Source organism: Manis pentadactyla, chromosome 4 (assembly GCF_030020395.1).
Source record: "Manis pentadactyla isolate mManPen7 chromosome 4, mManPen7.hap1, whole genome shotgun sequence".
NCBI lineage: Eukaryota > Metazoa > Chordata > Mammalia > Pholidota > Manidae > Manis > Manis pentadactyla.
In genome coordinates, this window is record NC_080022.1 from 38,091,636 (window position 1) to 38,112,538 (window position 20,903).

The 20,903-nt window shown below is 34.4% G+C and overlaps 1 protein-coding gene across 4 annotated transcripts in view; it reads right to left on the bottom strand.

Annotated features, from left to right (window-relative positions):
- Positions 1-9,372: 9,372 nt before the first annotated feature.
- The window catches only part of SPATA6 (spermatogenesis associated 6), a 161,064-nt gene continuing 149,533 nt past the window's right edge, over positions 9,373-20,903 (bottom strand). For all 4 annotated transcript variants that reach the window (XM_057500190.1, XM_036893140.2, XM_057500191.1 and 1 more), the window contains 2 exons: positions 17,808-17,899; positions 9,373-9,583 (listed from right to left, as the gene is read on the bottom strand). In XM_057500190.1, the coding sequence (XP_057356173.1) occupies positions 9,403-9,583; positions 17,808-17,899 (273 nt within the window). In that variant the 3' untranslated portion in view covers positions 9,373-9,402. The remainder of the gene's footprint in view (positions 9,584-17,807; positions 17,900-20,903) is intronic.

The window sequence follows — 20,903 nt, forward strand, 5'->3', positions numbered from 1 at the left end:
AAATGGTCGCGCGCTTTTCTTATGTCCTCTGTCGCCCAGCCTCCAGTGCCTGCTCACTGTTCTTGCTGCCCTGTTTTCCCAGTATCGAGGGCCCTGCACTCTGGCCTGGATGGCTGGGGCTGGGTGTTCGGCAGCCCTGGGCTCCGTCTCCCTCCCGCTCTGCCTGCTCTTCTCCCGCCGGGAGCTGGGGGGAGGGGCGCTCGGCTCCCGCCGGGCCGGGGCTTGTATCTTACCCCCTTCGCGAGGCGCTGGGTTCTCTCAGGTGTGGATGTGGTCTGGATATTGTCCTGTGTCCTCTGGTCTTTATTCTAGGAAGGGTTGTCTTTGTTATATTTTCATAGATATATGTTGTTTTGGGAGGAGATTTCCGCTGCTCTACTCACGCCGCCATCTTCCGCCCCCAAGAGGAGTGGGCACTATTTTTAATGTCCTTGTTAAATAGAGTGGCAGATTCATTTTCAATATAACATCTTACTTAACAACAGATTATTATTAAAAACAGAAGGGGGGAAAGGGAACTATATACTAGTAACTATTTCATAAAAAAACATTTCAGAGGAGTCCAATAGATAATCAGTCAGCTACATCATCATCATCATCTTCATAATAATAATAGTGAATAATATCAATATAGAGTCCTTACCGTGTGATAGGCATTGCTTTAAGCACTTTGCATTTTTTTAACTAACTTAGTCTTTATAATGACCCCATGGGTTTGGTAATATTATCTTTATTTTACAGATGAAGAAACTGAGACACAAAGAAATCAGGTAACTTGTCCAAGGTCACACAGCTATTAAATGGTTGAACTGGGATTTGAATCTAGCTGTGTGACTTCAGAGGCCATGTACTTACTCACTAGGCTATTTTTCTGGCAGTGAATATTCATATACAGTAAGATGCAATAACTAAAATATAATACTCGTTAGCCAGCAATTTCCAAAAATAATTTTATCTTTTACTTATTTTATTTATATCTTAGGTTAGATCTCTAAAGGACATTTGTATAATTAAAATTTTTTACATTAATACTTCTGAAGAATTAAATTACATGGTAAACTTGAGTTGGGTCTACTTAAGAAAAGGTATATGTGTATATGTGTGCATGTGTCTGTGTATGTGTGTGTATAATACATGTGCATGCACAAACACATATATACACACACCTCCATGACTACTGTCAAACAGTATCATTTTCTGAAAAAGGGGGTTGCTGAGTCACATTCATTATAAATTCTTAAGATCTACAGAGATGTTCGTCTGACTGAGATTATCTAGTTACTTCTGTTGAATAGGGTGATTTACTGTAACTTTTACCTCTAACATCCTCTGAATCAAATAAATATGGTTAATTTATAAGATGTAATTGTATTAAATCCAAAATAAACAGAGGAAAAAAATAACAAAATTCCTAAGATTAAATCTGGTTTTATAGGACATACCCTCAAAGTAAATTTACTTTTATTTTAAAAATAAGACCCTAAACAAGTGAGAGAAGTCACATAAACAGTTTAAATGGACAATATTCTGAGACACTAAAGTCATGCATTGGTTCACTTGTAAAATCTATACATAATACCTCTACCAAAGTGTACAAAGTATACAAGATTAACAGGATTTAAAAAAATAGAAATAATCACTCTAAGGCAGCTGTTTATGCCAGGGTGGATTTGTGCACAAAACGATGAAACATTGACAGAGATAGGGTGCTGAATTATATTTAAGTATCTACTATTTGTCAAGCACAATGCTATAATCACTTTGCATCATTTACCTAATATATTCTTCAGAGTAACCATGTTTGGTAGGTATCATTCCCATTTTATGAATAATAAAATTAAGACTCAATATCTCTAGATAGCACCATAGTACACTATTCAAATCCAGGTATATATGGCACTTTCCATACTACTGCACAACCTATATAAGTTAAAAAACTAATAAATTTAAGAGCCATACCAAAAAATCTGAATAACTCAGTCTTAAAATGACTCTGAGTATTTTTTTTATGTTCATTCATATAGCTCATATCCCATTTTTTTCCCTCTAATCAGATCTTCAAGATCTTTCAGAATACTACATCTCTGCACTGACTTGGAATTTTTGTTTTTATAGCCTATACTGAACACCATACATTGTATAAGCTGCTCCACAGGCATTAACTCTTTGAATGATCACAACTCTATGAAAATACCTTCCATTTTACAAATGAGAAAATAAGTTCAGAAAGGTTAGTAAACAGAGGTGACAAATTCAGAGAGAGAAAGCCAAGCTTTGTTCAACTTGAGATCCAACAGTATTATTATTATTATTATGCCAGATGGAATATTTTCCAATTGCAAATTCCTTTTCCCAGATCATTTCCAAGAAGCAATTATGATAGTGCTTAATATATGTCAAAGAATTTCCACGTTTATTTTCCTATTTAATCCTAATACTCCTCTGAAGAATGGAGGGTAATGTTTATCAATATCCTATTTCACAGGTAGAAAAATGAGGTTCAGAAAAGTTAAGAAGGAAGTGCTCTATTATACAATGGTGCTGTCAATCTCCTGGAAATAGACCTTTCTGAAAATCTATATATACCTAAATCCTTCTTTAACACTTTGTTTGCATGTATCACTCATTTTACAAAAAAGACAGACAAAAATACTCCTGTTAAGGATGAGATTCATTGATAAAACAAAGACTCTAACAGGATACACATTCTCATTTCTGTTACATATGTTCAAAGACACTAAAGGTTTGCTCTCACCTTATTTCTGAACTATATCACAAACTAAAAAACCTAAACTTCTTCAAACTTTTATTGCAATAGAAATGTAATGATGCTTGTAACAGTTTTTTTACTTTTGGATATTAATATAGCCACCACCTATGCTCTTTTGTTTATTATTTGCATGGACTACCATTTTTTCACTCCTTCACTTTTACCCTTATGTGTGTTGTTAAATATAAAGCGAGTCTCTTGTAGATAGCATATAGCTGGGTCTTGTTTTATTGTCTGTTCAATTACTTTGTTTCTTTTGATTGAGGAGTTCAATCCATTTATGTTTAAGATAATTATTGATAGGAAAGGACTTACTTTTGTCATTTTGTTTTGTAGTTCTTTTGTTCCCCTCTTGCTGTCTTCCTTTGGACTTTGCTGAATTTTTGTAGTGATATTCTTTGATTCCTTTATCTTTTTATTATCTTCTGTATGTATTTGTGTATGTGGTTACCATGTGGCTTGTTAAAATATCCATACTACCCAAAGTGATTACTTTAATTCCTTTGGTTTAAGAACTTTAAAGAAGACATTAAGTTGGGGATGGAAAGTAAACTCCCCCACCAAAATGCCTGAAAACTTTGATATACTACACAAATTGAAACAGACTACATTCTCTTCCACTAGGTTCTGTCTTGCATGAGGGGGACTGTCCCAAGTTCACTCTGGATTCAGTGAGACTGAAAAACAACAACAGAATGTTGGGAATAAAAGGGCTTGTACCAAACATTATTCCCAGGGTGGCAGGTCAAGTGCTGGAATCACATCTGCCTTTGGAAAGTCCACAATCTGAATCCCTCTCCTTTTCAATCTCTGTCTCTGCCTCTGGGCAGAGCACTGTGTGGAGCTCTTCCTATAGTAACACAGATTATAATGGCTCACTGCCAATGGGTGTGTAAGCATTAGCCTCTGCAGTAGGCCAATTACCTCATCAAGTAGATTAGGGTTAAGTGAGGATCCTGGCCATAGGAACTTCCATTCCCCTGCAGGCTAGACCAGTAGAAAAAGATACATAGTCCAGTAGACCAGTAGAAAATACATAAGAAAGTCACTGAATAATTTGGTTTGTTAAGTGATATAATAAAGATATGCCCAGATTATGGTGCTGATGATACAAAGATGAAGAAACACACCTAAGCTAGAAGAGCCTAATCAGACCATAAAAGTAAAATTGAGGAAATCCACAGATATTATATGTGATAGTTTACATTCCTGATGCTCTATCAATAGTCAGGGTAAGCTTCTTGATTTCAGGAACCCTGATTTATCTAACTTGTGTTCAGTACTTATGTGCAGGTGATCTATAAAAATGTAGCAAGTTTCACTTTTTTGATTATTTATAGATATACCTATTTTCTTCAAAATCAGTTATTTTTGGTAAAAAGAGTAGGGGCTTCTTAACTATTAACTTTTAGAGAACAAGGTAGGTGTATGTGGAGAAAGGTTCCTATGGCCAGGATTCTCACCTGACCCTGGTCAGCTTGCTCACTACCCATGTGTGGGCAATACGTTGTTATTGATTCTACGTAAAGAGCTCCACCCAGTGCTCTGGGCTGCTGCACAGCTGCAGGGCTGCAAGGCTGCAGGAGAGCAGAGACTGGGGTGGTGGCAGCGCCGAGGACAGAGACTGAGATGGCTGCAGGGGGCAAAGTCCCAGAGGCAGAGACCGGCTTGCTGAATGCAGACCTACTCTGAGTGGATGGGATTCTAGTGACTGACCTGTACCGTGGAAATAAAGTTGTGATAAACCCTTTTACACCAAGAAAGTTCCTTTGTCACTTTTTTCAGTCTCAATGAATCCACAGTGAACTTGTCCAGGGATGAAACCCACAGGCAAGACAGTGTGGCAGTATATAAGCTCCTATCTGTTCTGTGTTGGGTTATTTCCCTCCTACTTTACAAATCCTAGTAAATGATTTTCTAAGGCTTATGTTATCCAGGCCAGCTAGATAGCGTATCAACCAATTTCAGTTATCATCCCTCTCTGAAGCTTATGACATCTCTAAAAATACTGAGACTTTCTTTTTGGCCTTACAGAATTTCTGTCTTCTATTATAGTACTTCTCTCACCGTAAGTGTCAGTCTCCTCTCTCAAACTCAAGTCAGGAACTATGTTTTTGTTTATCTCTGGATAATCAATCAGTGCCTTACAGACTGCCTGGAACAAAGTAGACCTTCAATAGTATCTGTTAAATGGGTGAAGAGTCATAAGTTCTGGCTGTCTAAGAAACTTTATATAATTAAACACAAAGTAGCTCATTCAGGGATAAATAATACTCTCATAATAACTCATTAACAAAAAGTTGGGTTCTCTCTTACCTCTTCATTTTGTATATGGATTTTAAGATAGTTAGAAAATGTGGGGTGGGGGGGAGGATATCTTTCTTAATTTCTAAAAGGGTGATCCTTAACTAACTTGCTATCACCAGGGCCCTAATAATAAGCAAAAAATGCAATTGCTTGGGGTCCACTACTCTCAGGTGCCTATTATAGTCACTTACTAATCAGTACAAGAACAACATAGAGCTTTCATTTATTTTTATTTGACTTTAAAAACCTATTTTTCTATTCTTGTATCCTTCCAAGTTCTAGGTCTTTATTTTCAACAGATTACTGGGCATTTTCTACTATCCCACCTCTACCCTCATAAAACCTCATCAGTATTTAGTTTATTCCATCTTGATTTCCCATTCTTTAAAGTCCTTCCCATCTTTCAGTGTCCAGCTCAAAGGTCACCTTCTAATGCTGCTCCTGGCCTGCCGATTCCCTTTGCCATTTTTACTGCACTCCCTCCCTCCCATCATCTGCAACCTTGCATGCCATCTCCAACTAAGGCACATGATTCCTGAACAATCATATCTCTCTCCTATTTTCACATTTTTGCAATTTCTGTTATATCAAGCTAGAATCTCCTATTCGCATTCTTATAACATAGAATTACCACACCACTGTGAATGTTAAGTACACTGTTGTTTGTCTCTCAATACTCTTCATGACTGCAGGAAGATGTATTTAAAAATTTTGTACCCTCTAAATCCAACATAGTACTCACTAAATATGTGATGAATGGGTGGATGAATGCTTGAATGTGTAACTACTCTAAGATCCTAAGGCAAGGTAAAAATAAACAAAATCATTGTAAAATGATGGAGTCACTATGGAAAAGAGTTTGGAAGTTCCTCAAAACATTAAACATAGTTTCCATATGACTCAGCAATTCCACTCTTAGGTGTATACTTAAGAGAAATGAAAAGGTATGTCCTTATAAACACTTATACACAAATGTTCATACCAGTACTTTTCATAACATCCCCAAAGTGGAAACAATGAAAATGTCCATAAATGGATAAATAAAATGTGGTATAGCCATACAATGGATTATTATTTAGTAATAAAAAGAAATGAAGTACTCATGTATGTTATAACATGGATAAACTCTGAAAACATGCTAAGTGAAAGAAGCCAGACACAAAAGGTCATGTATGATTCATGAAATATCGAAAATCAGCATGGAAACAGAAAACAGATTTGTGGTTGCCAGTTGAGGAGAGAAGGGAGTGAGGAGTTATTGTTAATAATGGGTATAGAATGTTTTTTTGGAGTGATGAAATATTTTACAATTAGTGGTTATAGTTGCACAACAGTGAATATACCAAAGACCCCTCAACTGTACACTTTTGAAGGGTGATTTCTATAGAATGTGAAATATATGTCAATAAAGCTATTACTGGAAAATGAACACAATAATGAGAATCCTCTATTTGCTCCAGATTTTTAATCAGGGACTTGCTCTTTTAGGTCACAACACGGCCTAGAACTTCCTGATTTTCACAGTAATCAGTTGCACAATTATAGAAATGTTGAAACACTGAAAGATCATTCTGAATTAATCCCTTCATCACCTTATAGGTAAGAAAACTGAGCTCCAAGAAAGATAAATGACTTAAACAAGGTTATGCAAGTAGTAGTGGTTCCAGGGAAGACTCATTCTCAGTTCAATGATTCATCTTTTTTCTTAGCTGAACTGACATTTTCCTTACTAAAATTGTTCTTTTTATTGAAAGGAAAAAATACATTAAAAGGAAAGTAAGATCCATTTGTCTTTTGAAGTCGAAATAACTGTTACTAGATTGTAAGAAATACAGAGAAAAGGTTAAGAAAATAAACTGCACCTTCCTGTTTCTTTCGATGTGAAAACACAACTATTAGTTCTTAAAGGTTTTAAAGATAATACAACATAAGAATTCACAGTAATAGTTAAAGATAGCAACAAAGACCACTCCTTCATTTAGAGGATGGAAACAGACTCTTGGCAAAGATGCTATGTATCTGGAAATTTGCACCTGATCCTTCAGAGAGATGTCAGATTTAATCCACAGGATAATGTCTTTCAGAATAGCACTTTCTTAAGTTCCCCTTTGAGAACCATTTTTTGTTGCCTTTGTCGTAGTCAATGGCAGATTCAGGTGCACTAGGTAATGTCTGTGCTACTTACTCAGGAGATTTTCTATGAGAGCAAAGGTTTTCTTTGAAGTTCAAATTTGTTCTTTTCACCAAGCAGCAACTTTTAAATTGAAGAATTTTTCATTTGATTAGACAAACGCCCCAAAAAAGCAAAAACAAAATATAAAAACATAAGTGTCAATGAGAATTTAAAAAAAATCATTATTAAATGTTGATCTTCAAAAGCTTATTGTACAAAACATCATTATATAACTCACAGCCAGAGAGTAATTCAGTGATGGTATAGTCCACCATATCCACAACTGATGTCCACATGTACCTGAGGATAGCGTTTGACAGGGAGTGTGGGTAGTTGAGGGGAGCAGAATGGGAGGGAAGAAGTGGCCATAAAAGCAAATACTGTTACACACTCAACTTAGTTTAGGAAATTCTGGGTTAACTCAAAAAATACCTAACAAGCACCAACCTGTATCAGACTCTGTTAGATGCTAGAACAAAACAGGTTTATGCTGGGATTTCTCAGAGGCTCTAACATGCTAGTGTTCATTCTGACTCTAATGAGCGCATGTCCCAGTTTGCTTTGAGAGCTCCAGTTTATAACTGTTGTTTCAGCATCAATAGCACCCCTTTTCATTGCTCTCATCCCACCTATGACTCTCTCAGGGGTGAATATAGTGCACAGATGTGCCTAAACTTTAACGACCAATGAAATCCTTGTATCTACATTCCTATAGCCATTTCTAGAGCAGTGGTTCACAGAACATTGCTCAGGAAATGCTAATCTACTATATTCTCTTCATTTAATAACTAAGGAAACTGAGGATCAAAAAATTAAAGAGACTCAGCCAGAAAATGGCAGAGATAGGATGAAAGCCTAGGACTCTGGCCCCCATCTCTGATGTGCTTTCCAATATATCATAGATAGCCATACTAAAATTCACTTAACATGAAGTTTAAAAATCCTATTATTAGATAACAAGTATTAACGTATTTTCTCCTAAAATAAGTTACCCAATTTTACATGCTAATTTTAATTTAAATGGAGTCCAAGTCAGTTTTAAAAAAAAAATTCTAACAGTAGAATTATTCAAAGTTGGAGTCAATGAAAAACATTATCTTGTAGTCAACTCTTCAGGTCTATAACCCAAGTTCATTCATGTCCTATTATTTGTATTCTTTCCACTCACTCTCTGGTAAATAGGAAGTAACTGGTTTCTTCATATCTTCAAAGCATTGCTGGCCTCACAGGTGTATGTTTGAGGGGTGGGGGAGGAACAACAGGCTTTTCAGTACAGAATTTTGCTATGATATTTTACTCCCCTTTATGGTTCCAAGTGTCCTTTAAAGTAAGAATACTACTGTCTTGGGCCATTTGGTGCCTTTGAAAACTCTAAAGTGGTTAAAGTAAATATACTTCCTTTATTTATTCTGAGTTTCTACATCCTTACTAATGGAGAGCATTTTTTTTTATTTTGGCTTCACCAAAAGATATGCCCTTACAGAAAATCATGCAAAGGATTCTGCCTCTAAAAGTCAGAAATTCACATTTTGGGTCACACATGGCACTGTTGTTTCTAGCTAATTGTTATGCATTGAAGGTAACTTAGGTAGTTTAGAGAAGAAAGAGTGAATGATTATATAAACTTTAAAAAGAAAGCTACATCTTATTAGTTACGAAATATAAGTACTCTTTTCTGTGGTGGGGGGGAAAGGTAGAAAATATTAGTTAAAGCAGGTTTAAACTCGGGAAATTCATTTCAGTACAATATGTCTTTTTGCTCATTTCCTAGAAAAAGAAATTAATATTCATTAAATCTTAGGCAAGATAACTAGTCAAGTAGAAGGAAAGAAAATTACAAGGTGACTAAGGCAGAAGAATATTTTTAGAGAGAGTATTCTTGGATTTGGAGATAGATATTCTTCCTCGTCATCAGATTGGAAGCTGTGATTGTGTTGCACAGCTTTGACTTTTGAAACACAGCACTCTCTTCTGTGATACAGAAAAAAAGGCTTCCCTATGATAATTTACCCTTTGAAGTAATGAACGTATTCAAGTCTAACTACTGTACTCAGAACCACCTGATGAAATAAAGGAATACAGATATTGATCACATCAAACATTTTCACTGAGAAGGTAACACGATCATTCATACAGTTTATTGTGGATGGTCTCAGAAGCTTTCCTGTGTATGAGAAACAGAACCACAGGCCTTTTTGTATAAGTTCCTGTATATCTTGTCCATGCTGTTCTCAAAGATGGGTCGGTGGGATTTTTCTTTATAAGAGGCTGCCCTGTTGGACCAGTATTTGCCATCATCAAAATGGAGAGTACCACGTGGACGCTGAAATGAGCTATAAAAAAGGGTTAAAAGATTAAAACTAGTGAAACTAAATGTGAGGTAGTACTATATAAATCAAATATTTACTGAGTAGTTTATGGGTATGGGCTACTCAAATAGTGATACTATTTGCATGAAATGACTACAAAACAATAAAATGAAAATCATGTGTGAAGAAACACAGTTTAAAAAGAATTCAGAGAAGAGAGAAAGGGCAGCATGGTAAAAGCAGAGCACAGACCGTGTAGTATGGCCAGTTATGCAAGCACCCAGCCTCTGAAGTCAGGCAGACTTGGAACAGAATGACAGCTTACTCCTTAATAAAGCTGTGGGGTCTTAGGCAATTTATTTAATTGTCCAGTCTCAGCTTCCTTTGTTGTACTTTTGCAGTTTTTTAAACATCAAAGAGAAGGTATGTAAAGTACAGGGCTTACTTTGCACACAGAAGTTACTGAATATGAGGTACTGAACTACTATGTATATTTACATATTATATATACTTATATATTTTTATCAAAAAGTCTTACAACCTTCTGAAGTTCGAAACTGTGGAAACTGAGACTAAGTGAAATCAATGTGACTTGCCTAAGACTAATCAGCTAGTAAATGCCAGAATGGGATACTACGTCTGTGGCCCTAAGGCTTTCTACTATGGTATATTGCGATTGTCCTCAAGGAGTAGAAGAAAAGTAGACTGACTATGAACCACTTTTGGAAAATGGAGAATAAGAAAAAAGAATCTATATTTGAAGTGATAGGGATCCACTGTAATTTTGAGGGTTTTGAAGAGGAAAAAAAGAAAAAGAACAGGTAGGAAGCAAAGAAATAGGCCAGAACAAGGCTAGTTCTAATGGTAACAGGGAAGAAAAGGCAACTCTAAAGGCTTGAAAGCACTTTTTAAACATACCAAAGTTATAATTTTACTATCATTAAACATTAAGCTCTGGGCTTAACCTATCATTTGCTAGAAATAAAATGTTGACTTTTTCAAAGATGGAGCTTATTTTATTTTTCTAAATAAATAATTGACCTACTTCAATAAAACTAAGTACTTGTTATAGATAAGACATCTCAGGCATGTTAGAGATTATGAAATTTGTGCCATATAAAACTGTATGTCTTGGCTATTAAATGCTCCAAATATTTTCTTCATACATTTGAATCTCACTTCACACAAACATCTTCCTCCCTGCAATATCAGTCCCATGATGTTACTTCTATTGTCAGTTGTGAAACAGGAAATCTTGGAGTTGGGTATCTGTTAAGAAGAATTTGCTGTTTGGCTTGAAGTCAATCCCCCATGTGAACAAGTAAAATGACCACACACAAAAAAAAGGCATGAAGTACCTGTGTTATCATTCTTAGAGCTTGATATGGTGTCAGTGAGGATATAAAGGAATGGAGAACATTTATACACCCACTTTGGAAAACAGTTTGGCATGACCCAGTAAGGCTGAATATGCAACTTGGACCCAGTAATTCCACTCCTAGGAACCCCAGCAAAATTCTTGCACATTTACTAGGAGACATGTGCAAACATGTTCATAATAACACTCTTTATAATAGAGTTAAGAACTGGAAGCAACCTAAATATCCATCTATTAGAACACATAAATCAAATTGTGGTACACACATACAATGGTATAACATACAGTAGGGAAAATTGATGATCTATAGCTACATGCATCAATATGGATGAAACTGAAAAGTCAACTGAACGGAAGGAAGCAAATTTCAAACAATATGCAGTTATATTTACATTATATAAAGCTTAAAACAAGGAAAATTGAATAATTTATTACTTAAGAATAGATATATGTGTGGTATAATTTTGAAGAAAAAAAAGAAGAGTTAACAGAAAAGTCACAATTAACAGTTACCTCTTAGAAAGAGACACAATTGGTTAGGGGCACAAGGTGGCTTTATAGGTATTGGCTATATATTACATTTCTTAAGCTAGATAGTGAGTAAATGGGTATTCATTATTATTGTTGTTGTTTAAGGTGTACAAACCTTAAATACATTCCTCTGTTACAGTTAATATATTTCATAGTAAGTTCTTAAAAATTTCACTTCCATGAACTATGGCAAGAGATCTTTAGTTTCTGATGACTTTGATAAAAAGGGATTCTGCCTCATATTTCCTAGCAATATTTACTAGATCCTGCCAAACATTCTTTACACTTGGTACCACCTCTTTCACACTCTAAAATTTTGAAAATGATACAATCTCTAGGGTAACTGTGGTATTTTAAAACATGATTATTATTAGTTCTATCTTTATATTGTCCAAAGAGGTAATTAAAACTATTTCTAATAATATCTGTATAAGCTTTAAAATTTTTTCAAAAAGCCTTAGCCAAGTCTCAGTGCTATTGCTTTGATAGTTACCAAATTTCCTTCATTAGCTTTGCTCAAGAAATAGCCATTGAATACAATTTCTTTCTTACAATCTTACAAAGCCTAACTCCTGCTGTCACTTAAAACAGTTGGTCAATTTGAGTTATGTAATAAGGAAATCACACATACCAATACATTAACAGTAAAACTTCTGCATGTACTCCATACCTCTGCAAACATATCTACCAGCCTAAGTTCCTCTATTTGCCTCTGCTCCCTCATACTTTTACAGGAGTCCCACATGTTGTGTTTTATTTGGTTGGTTGTTTTGTTTTATTTTGTAGCAAGTCATGCACTAATTAAAACTTCTAAGACATGGATCTGTCCCTATCAACTTGCTTAATCATCAAATTTACTGTATACTCATGGCCAGATAATATGTTTCTTTCTGAACTTTATATTTTGTTTAGTTGCCAGACTATAGACACTATAGTACATAATAAACCTACTCAACAGAACTTTGAATTTCTAACACATACCACTACCCAATTCTCAAATTGGTAAGGAATAGTAAAGCTAAATTTAAAAAGCATTGTATAGGTTTCTCTGAGATTATAAACCAAATTCCAAATACCTGTTATAAATTACCATATTTAATGTTATCAGGCATAGACTTGCTACTCCTTTGGTTCCATTAGACAATACATTTTTGTTCATGTCTCAAAACTGTCTTAAAATACCACCTCAGTGGCTTGCAATGAATAAATAAAATTCAGAAAGCTTTTTAGAAGCAATTGTGAATCTGATAATGTTCTATAAAGAACAGCTAAAGTGGCCAAAATAGACATTCTACTGCTTTTAGAGCTTGCAAAATTTGGCAGGGAGTTTATTTCTATTTAAAATTGCAAACTTTTTCAATTGAGTAAACAGTATTATGGTTCTCCGGAGAAAATTTGGGAATTGCATCAGTCTAGAAGTAAATTGCAAAACAGAGATGTGAACACAAAACAGGTTCCAATATGGTCCACTGATAGGTGCAAAGAGTATTAGAATCCCAAAAGCAATATTTACTTCCAGACATGGAAGCACTGGCTCTCTAATTAATGAACTGTGAACATATTGAGTCAATTCTGAATCCCCATTACTGGGTATATTAATAAGTTTAAAATGTTAAGTGACACTAAAAAGTCTTTTATAGTAATAGGCTCTTAAAAACTACACTTCTTTATTTTACCATGAGTATCTCTGGAATTCATTCACACAAAGCACTTAGGGAGTTCCTACTATATATACTGTACAAAATACTGCAGGAGTACTATATACCTTAAAATGGTTACCTGCAAAGCAGGGATGATATTGTTATTTTATTAATGCAGTACATTTTTTAAGCAGCTTAGTCTTGAGAATTGAGTCAATTCTAAATCCCCATTAATGGGTATATTAATAAGTTTAAAATGTTAAAAGAAGAAAGACCAGGATAATATTTGAGAATTGGGCAGTTTCAAATCCTAAGTGATGATAAAATATAAATTATAATTTTATTTTTAAAAACCCAGCATATATGCAGGGAAGAGAAAGTCTTAGGTAGCTTGGCATGAACTAGGAGACAAAGGGCATCACTAGCTTTTTGCTTAGAAAAGTGTGACCTCATTTGAAACCCTGATGGTGTTTCTCTCTCTCAGGATCAAGTGAAGACCAAGCACATACTACTCTATAGTCATCAGACAAAATCTCTATAAGGTGATATACATGGAAAAGGTTAGAAAGTAATATGGATCTGCTACCCAAAGAATATTAATTCTAGGAAATATCTGGAAGGTCACGAGAATTTTAAAAATTGGCTATTTGCCATTTGTACTCAAAGAACCAGAGTTGAAACTTACTTTCGAAGATGATGATTGATATTCTATACTTCAGACTTGTGATTTAAGAGTCAGTATAATCAAACATGTTTTAAAATACAAGAAATGAATTCCTTCCCTAAAAAAGTTTCTGATCAAGCTAAACTTGGACTGCCAAGACACATGAAATAGTACTGAGGATGTGACATGTGCTCTATAGACATTGGATGGAGGGATAGAAGGAAGGAAATATTTGAAGTTTTGAAGTTCATGAAAGATGATAGAGAGAGGTTATATTATGGACTAACAAAATCTGAGAAGCATTTTGTATCTTTGAAGATACCATACAAAAATACAATGTCATAAGTTGTCATTAAAGATATCAAAATTGTGGCCTTAACTAGATATTATTAGGTAGATAGACTGCTGACTAGGTGATGGCATGGAAAATATAATTAGCAGCAATCCAAAGTTATCTTTGGGAGTCATAATAAGTAACATTTCATGGCATTATGCTCAAATTGTAGTTCTTTGAGTTTTAGTGATAGTTGCCTTTAGAAATAAAAAAATGTTCATTATTTTATTTAATTGGGGTAAAACAAATATCTTACTGTACAACACATTAGGTCAGTTTCATGTCTAGTTTTTTTAACTGGAAGTATGTGGAATTCAATAATGAATAATGAAATCTAGAAGTTTTGAAAGTAAAAGGTCACTTAACTCCTTGATAAGAGATTTCTTCCAAATAAATTTCATATTCAAAGGTGATGGAAGACACAGGACAACTAGCTAGCATGGATAGGCTGATGCCTGGATGATGAAATAATGAACACTCTAATTTCCCATTCTGCTCTTCCTGCAGAAAATACTGGATATCATGGCTGACAACCACAATGTATATCTAGATTATAGGATAAAGTATTGAGTCCTGGGCATGCTTTTTGCTGAGGAAAACATGAAATAAATAATTTCTATTCCTTCATTAATATTCTCTATTTGATGAGTCATTGTCATTATACTTCCCTTTAATTGTTTAAACATGGTTTCCTTTAGTTCTTTGAACATTGATGCTCAATCCAACATCTGGGCCTCCTCAGAGATGGTAGTAACTCCTTTTTCATGTGCATATGTCACACTTTCCTATTTCTTTGTATCTCATAATTTTTGGTTGAAAACAACATTATAGATAAAAACTGCAGCAATTCTGAATTCTGATCTCCTTAGCAGAGTTGTTGCTATTTTGGTTATTTGTTTAGTGACTTGCCTGGACAATACAGTCAAGTCTGCTTCTTGTGCACTGTATAGTTGGTGGCATCTTTTGTTTCTTTCCTTTTTTTAAAACTATTGTTTCTATTTTTAGCCTGGTCTCCTAGGGGCTGCCCCTGGGTCAGCATAGCTTGGTGACCAACAAATGACTGGTCATTGTAAATGAACCTATAAGGTTTCCAACTTTTGCCATTGGACATATGCATGGCTTGGAGAATACACTCAAAGTCTATCCAGTTTACAAGTCAGCCCTGGAGTTTACTTTCTTCCTTCAAAGGGTCTCACGTTTGACCATGGATTAGTAGTTCCTTAAGACTCTCTCCAGTTTTCCTGAATATATTTACAGACTTATGCATACACAAAATGTTACAGACTACCAGGGATAAGTATAACTTTATCAAGGCCAACTTTGGCTGTCTTGTCTCTGGATCTTTGTTGTCTGCCCCAACAATTAGTAGTATCTCAAGCTTTCCCTTATAGTTTGCCAATGGGATCAGTAGTATTGTTTCTATTAGCCCCCTGTATAGGGAACTTCCCATGTTCTGCTTCATATAAAGTCAGTCCCTCTAGAGGCAGAGGTGCCAGTCTTTCAGCATGACTGCCCCAGGGCACTTTTGTGCCAAGGAACTGAGGGGCAAGGAATAGGGATGGGAGCTCCAGGCAAAATGCCACAGACTCCTACTGCTCTTATTGAGGTTCAGTAGATTTTCTTGATAAATACTTCACAATTTGTTACATCTTTGGTCAATTTCCAGTCTTTAAATCATTGTTTTGACAATTCTGTCTAGTTTTGTTGTTGTTTTGGGGGGAGGATTTGCTGAGTTCCTTACTCAGCCATACCAGAGTTCCATGCGGACCTTCTCTCAACCCATGTCAATGCGTGTCTGCAGGGGGGTGATAGTAAGCCAAGAGCCCAAGCTCCCTCCTGACCTCTGCTGATGGAAGATTTAAGACAAGCATGTGACTGAGTGTAGGTTCTCTCATCTTTGAGAGGGAAATTGGAATGGGAGTGACTTCTTGGCCTAGTATATAATATGACTTGGGGATAAAACTAAAACAATACCCTGATCATTTCAGTAATCCCTCCTGATGTTAGCTTCTGGAGCTAATATCTGAAATACTCTTATGAAAGTCCACTCTTAAAAAATACTTTCATAAAAGTACTCTTGAAATACTAACCACTCTGTCCTATTGGTCAATGTATGCACACGAGAGAAGTGGCAAAGAATGTAAACTAATCTCAAAAATGTGTAAATGGAACTTTTCTGATACTCTACTAAACTCTCTCTTTTGAAACCATCTTGAGTGACCAAAAGACTGGCCATTAACATTGCTTGATAAAACGGAAAAGAGCCATACTGAGGTTTATGGTAAACTTTAAATAGAGACCAGTGCTTTCAAAATGTGTTCCTTATACTACCTGCATTAGAATCACCCATGATATTCCTTAAAAGGCAGATTTCTAGGACTCACCCCTAGATGTAAGGAACCAAAATCTATGGGCGTAAAAAGTCAAAATATATATTTTTAAGAAGCAAGCCAGGTAACTATTTTGCATACAAAGTTTTTAAAATCAGATTCGTTTATCAACCTTACTCAATTCTCAACCATGCTAGAATTAATTATATGGATTAAGGACCCAAAATTGGGATGCTAATTCATATAGCAGCAATCTAGGGAACAGAACTTTGAGTAAAACAATAAATGCAAAAATTCTTGTTCCTCAAGGTGTTAACTTTCTTGGGCCTTCTTTTCCTGTTTGGATTGCTTCTTATTTAAAGCCACCTATAATATACTATTTACCTTGATGACAGGTCCAGGTTGATCTTAACTTTGTGAAAGGAGTACACAGTTATGCTCTGTGTAAAGGGAAAAAGGAAAATTCCTCACACATTCATAGAATGTCTAGCCTGGCTTACCAGGATAAAGAGCAGAGAGTTCAGTCCAAAACTTCAGTTAGCACATATTCCACTATTGGGAGCTTTTTTCTTATGCTTGTTTTTCAGGAAACTCATTAAGGTGGAGGCTATATAGTAATCAGTGGTACAGCACCAAAGATTCAGAGAACCTTTAGTTATATAAACTCACAATTTATATTCAGTTTTTAATACCATATTTTATAATAATTAACACAGAGCTCTCAAATGTCTTCAAGGATTTGCTAGTATAATCTTACAAAAATTTTATTACTAATATTTTTGAAATTTTAGGCTAGAAGAACAGAATTTCTCTTATGTTATTAAAAAAAGGCTTACTCATTGTAAATGGGGAAGAAAAGTACAGCATAGGGAGTATAGTCTATAATATTGTAATAACTTTGTGTGGTGACAGATTGTTAACTCACTTATTGTAGTGAGCATTTCATAATGTGTATAATTTTTGAATCACTATGTTGTACACTGGAAACTAATATAACATTGCATATCAATTATATTTCAATTTATAAAAGTTTACTCATGGCCTAATATTATAAAAACTATGGTTTGCATAAGAATAAATCCATCATGAAATAATCTATGGATATGTGGATTTGCAGGGCAGTCAAATACACTATAAATCTTAAGATGAAAGGTATCACCATTAATTGACTATATTTGTTTTTATTGAAAAGCGGCAGTAATGCAAACAAGATATTTTAAAAGGGATTTATATAGTTAAAAATTTTAAATATCAATCAATAAATAATTATTAATTTGGGCCTAAATTTCCCACAAATCCAGATTAAAAGGCAGGTTATTTTTATACATACTCTGAGAAGATCTGTATAAACTGCAATAATCAAGCTCATACCTATACTCTGGGTCACTGTCATAGGCAGAGTCTTTGTATAAAAAATCTCTTTTCAATTCCAGTTCATCATCTTTCTCTAGGTCTTTCTCATCCTGAAAAATTAAAGATTTCCATTAATTCACTTTATACTTACAATGATGCCTGTGGTTCTTTGGGAAATGTACTCCCCCAACCCATTATAAGAACTTGAATTAAATGCTTGGATTTCTTAGGAAAGAAGCAAAAGGGTAAGTGAGAATTAAGTATTCTGTTCAACAAAACAAATTCAGTTTTATTATATTTCTGTTAATACTGCTTATCAAAAACTAGACATCCAGTAGATGTTTCATGCATCAGTGAAAGAATAGGAATAGGAAATGAATGGAAACAGAAAGACACTACAAAATGTCATCTGATGTTTGTATATCATACACATTGCTACATGAACTAAAAAACTGTACCTGCACTCTGAAGAAGTAGTATTTGTGAAAACTATGTAGATGTAAGTTCTTTAACAGTTACCTATGGCTTACAAAAGCCAGTAACTTACAATTATTAGTCATAAGCCAAAATAAGCCACAAGATGTAAAAATGAAAAACAAGGTAGTTGGAATCAAAATACATAGCTACTCCTGCTCCTGTGGCATCCTGTTCTTAACCTCTAACAGACACATTCAAGGGCATAAGAAATAGGATTTTAAAGAGATAGCTTTGTAAACTAACATTCATGGTAATTATGTTCTTATGTATAATAATTTAATATAATTGAGTATCAACTATCTTTCTCAACTACTAGCCAATACCCTTGTTCCTTAGTCAAACAGGAACAGAAATAAAGAGAACTGATAAAAAAAAGGAACCAGTGAGCATAAAAAGATTTTTATAAGGATAAATATTAATAAGGGACTCACTCTATGTAAGAAATCAGCTTAACAAAGATTGTGAAGAAAAATTATTTTAAGAAATTGTTGATGGCACAATATCAGAAAGAGCATTTGGTTAAAAATTTTAAGCAATAAATATACAGCAAGCTTAAAAATCACAGAAAATATGAATATATATATTTAGAATTATTGTAGCTTCTAGGTGAACTGAGCTCTTTTATCATCATGAAGTAACTCCATTTATTTCTATTAATGCTTTTTTCCCATAACTTTTTTTCGGTTTACTATTAATATAGTTACAATAGCTTTCTTTTAGTTAGTGCTTGGGTGGTACATATTTGTCCTTTTATTTTCAATCTTTCCTTATTATTAGGTTTTAGATCTTTTTCTTAAATAGCATGTAGCTGAATGTTGCTTATTTCTGTCCAGTCTGATAAGTTAATGAAGTGAAGCATTTACTCATCAATATCACATAAAATGCAATTGCCTGTAATGAGTGAGAAAGCCACTACAAAAGCAAGTGTAAGGAAAAAAAAACAATGTAATATGTTTTTAACCTTCAGAAATAGATTATGTTAAAAGAAGAAATGAATGAAAGAGATGTAAATAATATTGAGTTTTTAAATTGTATCCTGGGGAAAAGTTATTAATTGCTAGATTATATAATAAGTGATATGAGACATAAAACAATATTCCTCATTTAATTTTATCAATAAAGTTGAGAAAATTAATTTTATCCAGGCAGGAGTAATAAAAAAATGTTGACTACATTTTTAAAGTTTACATATGAAAAGATATATAAAATTACCTTTAAAAAAGCCTGAATCTCACTTATTCATTAAATAAAATCCCTCTTTTGAGTTGGATACTTTCTATCCTAGGCTCTGAGGACAGAGAGATGACTAAAACATGGTTCCTGCACACACGTGGAACAGGTTTATTTTATGAAGCTCAAATAGTAGAATGGACCAAAGGGTAAAATTATTAGGAGACACATGGAAGGACAAAATAAGGAAGAAGTTTCTAAGTAATGGAGCATTCTAAAAAGAGAACTGTCTGTTTCAGATCATAAGATCGCAATCACTGAACTGTTCATGCAGAGTACTGATACCCATCTAGATCAAGGACTTCATGAGGGGAATTCTTCCCCAAGAAACAAAAAGGACTAGATAATGACCCTTAATGGTTATTCCTTTCAAATTTTAAGACTATATTTTGTGACATTATTTACATATTCAAGACACACAGTCTTTTTTTTTTAAAGATAGAGTTATACAAAAGCAAAGAGGCAACAAACACCACACTTCATTATAAGCTCTTAACTATGGGTAAAGCAAGCATTTAAAGAGATGTATCATTCTTGTTAGTGCCAGAAAATACATTCCTAGGGCATGGAGAAATGATTCCCTTCTTATTCCTCTCCAATGCTCCCACTTGCCAAGATGTAAATACAGAAAAAGATGGATGACACCCAGACTTGTTGAGTTCCTTCTAGGTATTTGGGATCAAGTTAGGTGCTTTTTATGTGGATATCATTTAAACCTTCAATAACCTCATGAAAATGGTACTGAAACTCAAAATAAATAAATAAATAACTTGCCCAAAGAGCAAGTTACTGTGGCAGATTTCACTTGACTGATATTATATTGCCTCTGGACTATGAATGCAATATATACTGGACTATGAAATCAAAACCACCTTCTCAAGTCATTAGATTATTCTCTTATATGCAAATTATTGACTCAAATTCTTTTAAAAGCTAATATCTATTTAGACTGTTTTGTGAGGGTATTCTGAAATAATATAGCCCAGAAGAAATATTTTCAGGATTTCCATGAAGAAACATTTTTTTTCAGCAAAAGTCAACAACAAATGAAACGTTATTAAAGGAAGCTTTGGGACTCTCCTTCCCTGAAATTGGCACGAAGTTAAAAGTCCTCTTTAGAGTCCTTTCATCAATGATCACTATCTTATGCACATGTAACTGATATTACACATAGAATAACTCTGGGACAAAGAAATAAAATGTATCCTCATGCTTGCAAAGTGAAAAATTTAGAACAAAAGTGGTTAAATAGTCTGAGACAAAGCCAGAACAAAGGGCAGCAACTTCACTAATTACATAGTATTTAAATAAAATATACACCTGTTATTCTCAAACAAATGTAATTCTTGTGTGGAGTTAAAAACTCTGTAATATGTATCTTATTGCAATCAAATTCAAAACATTATT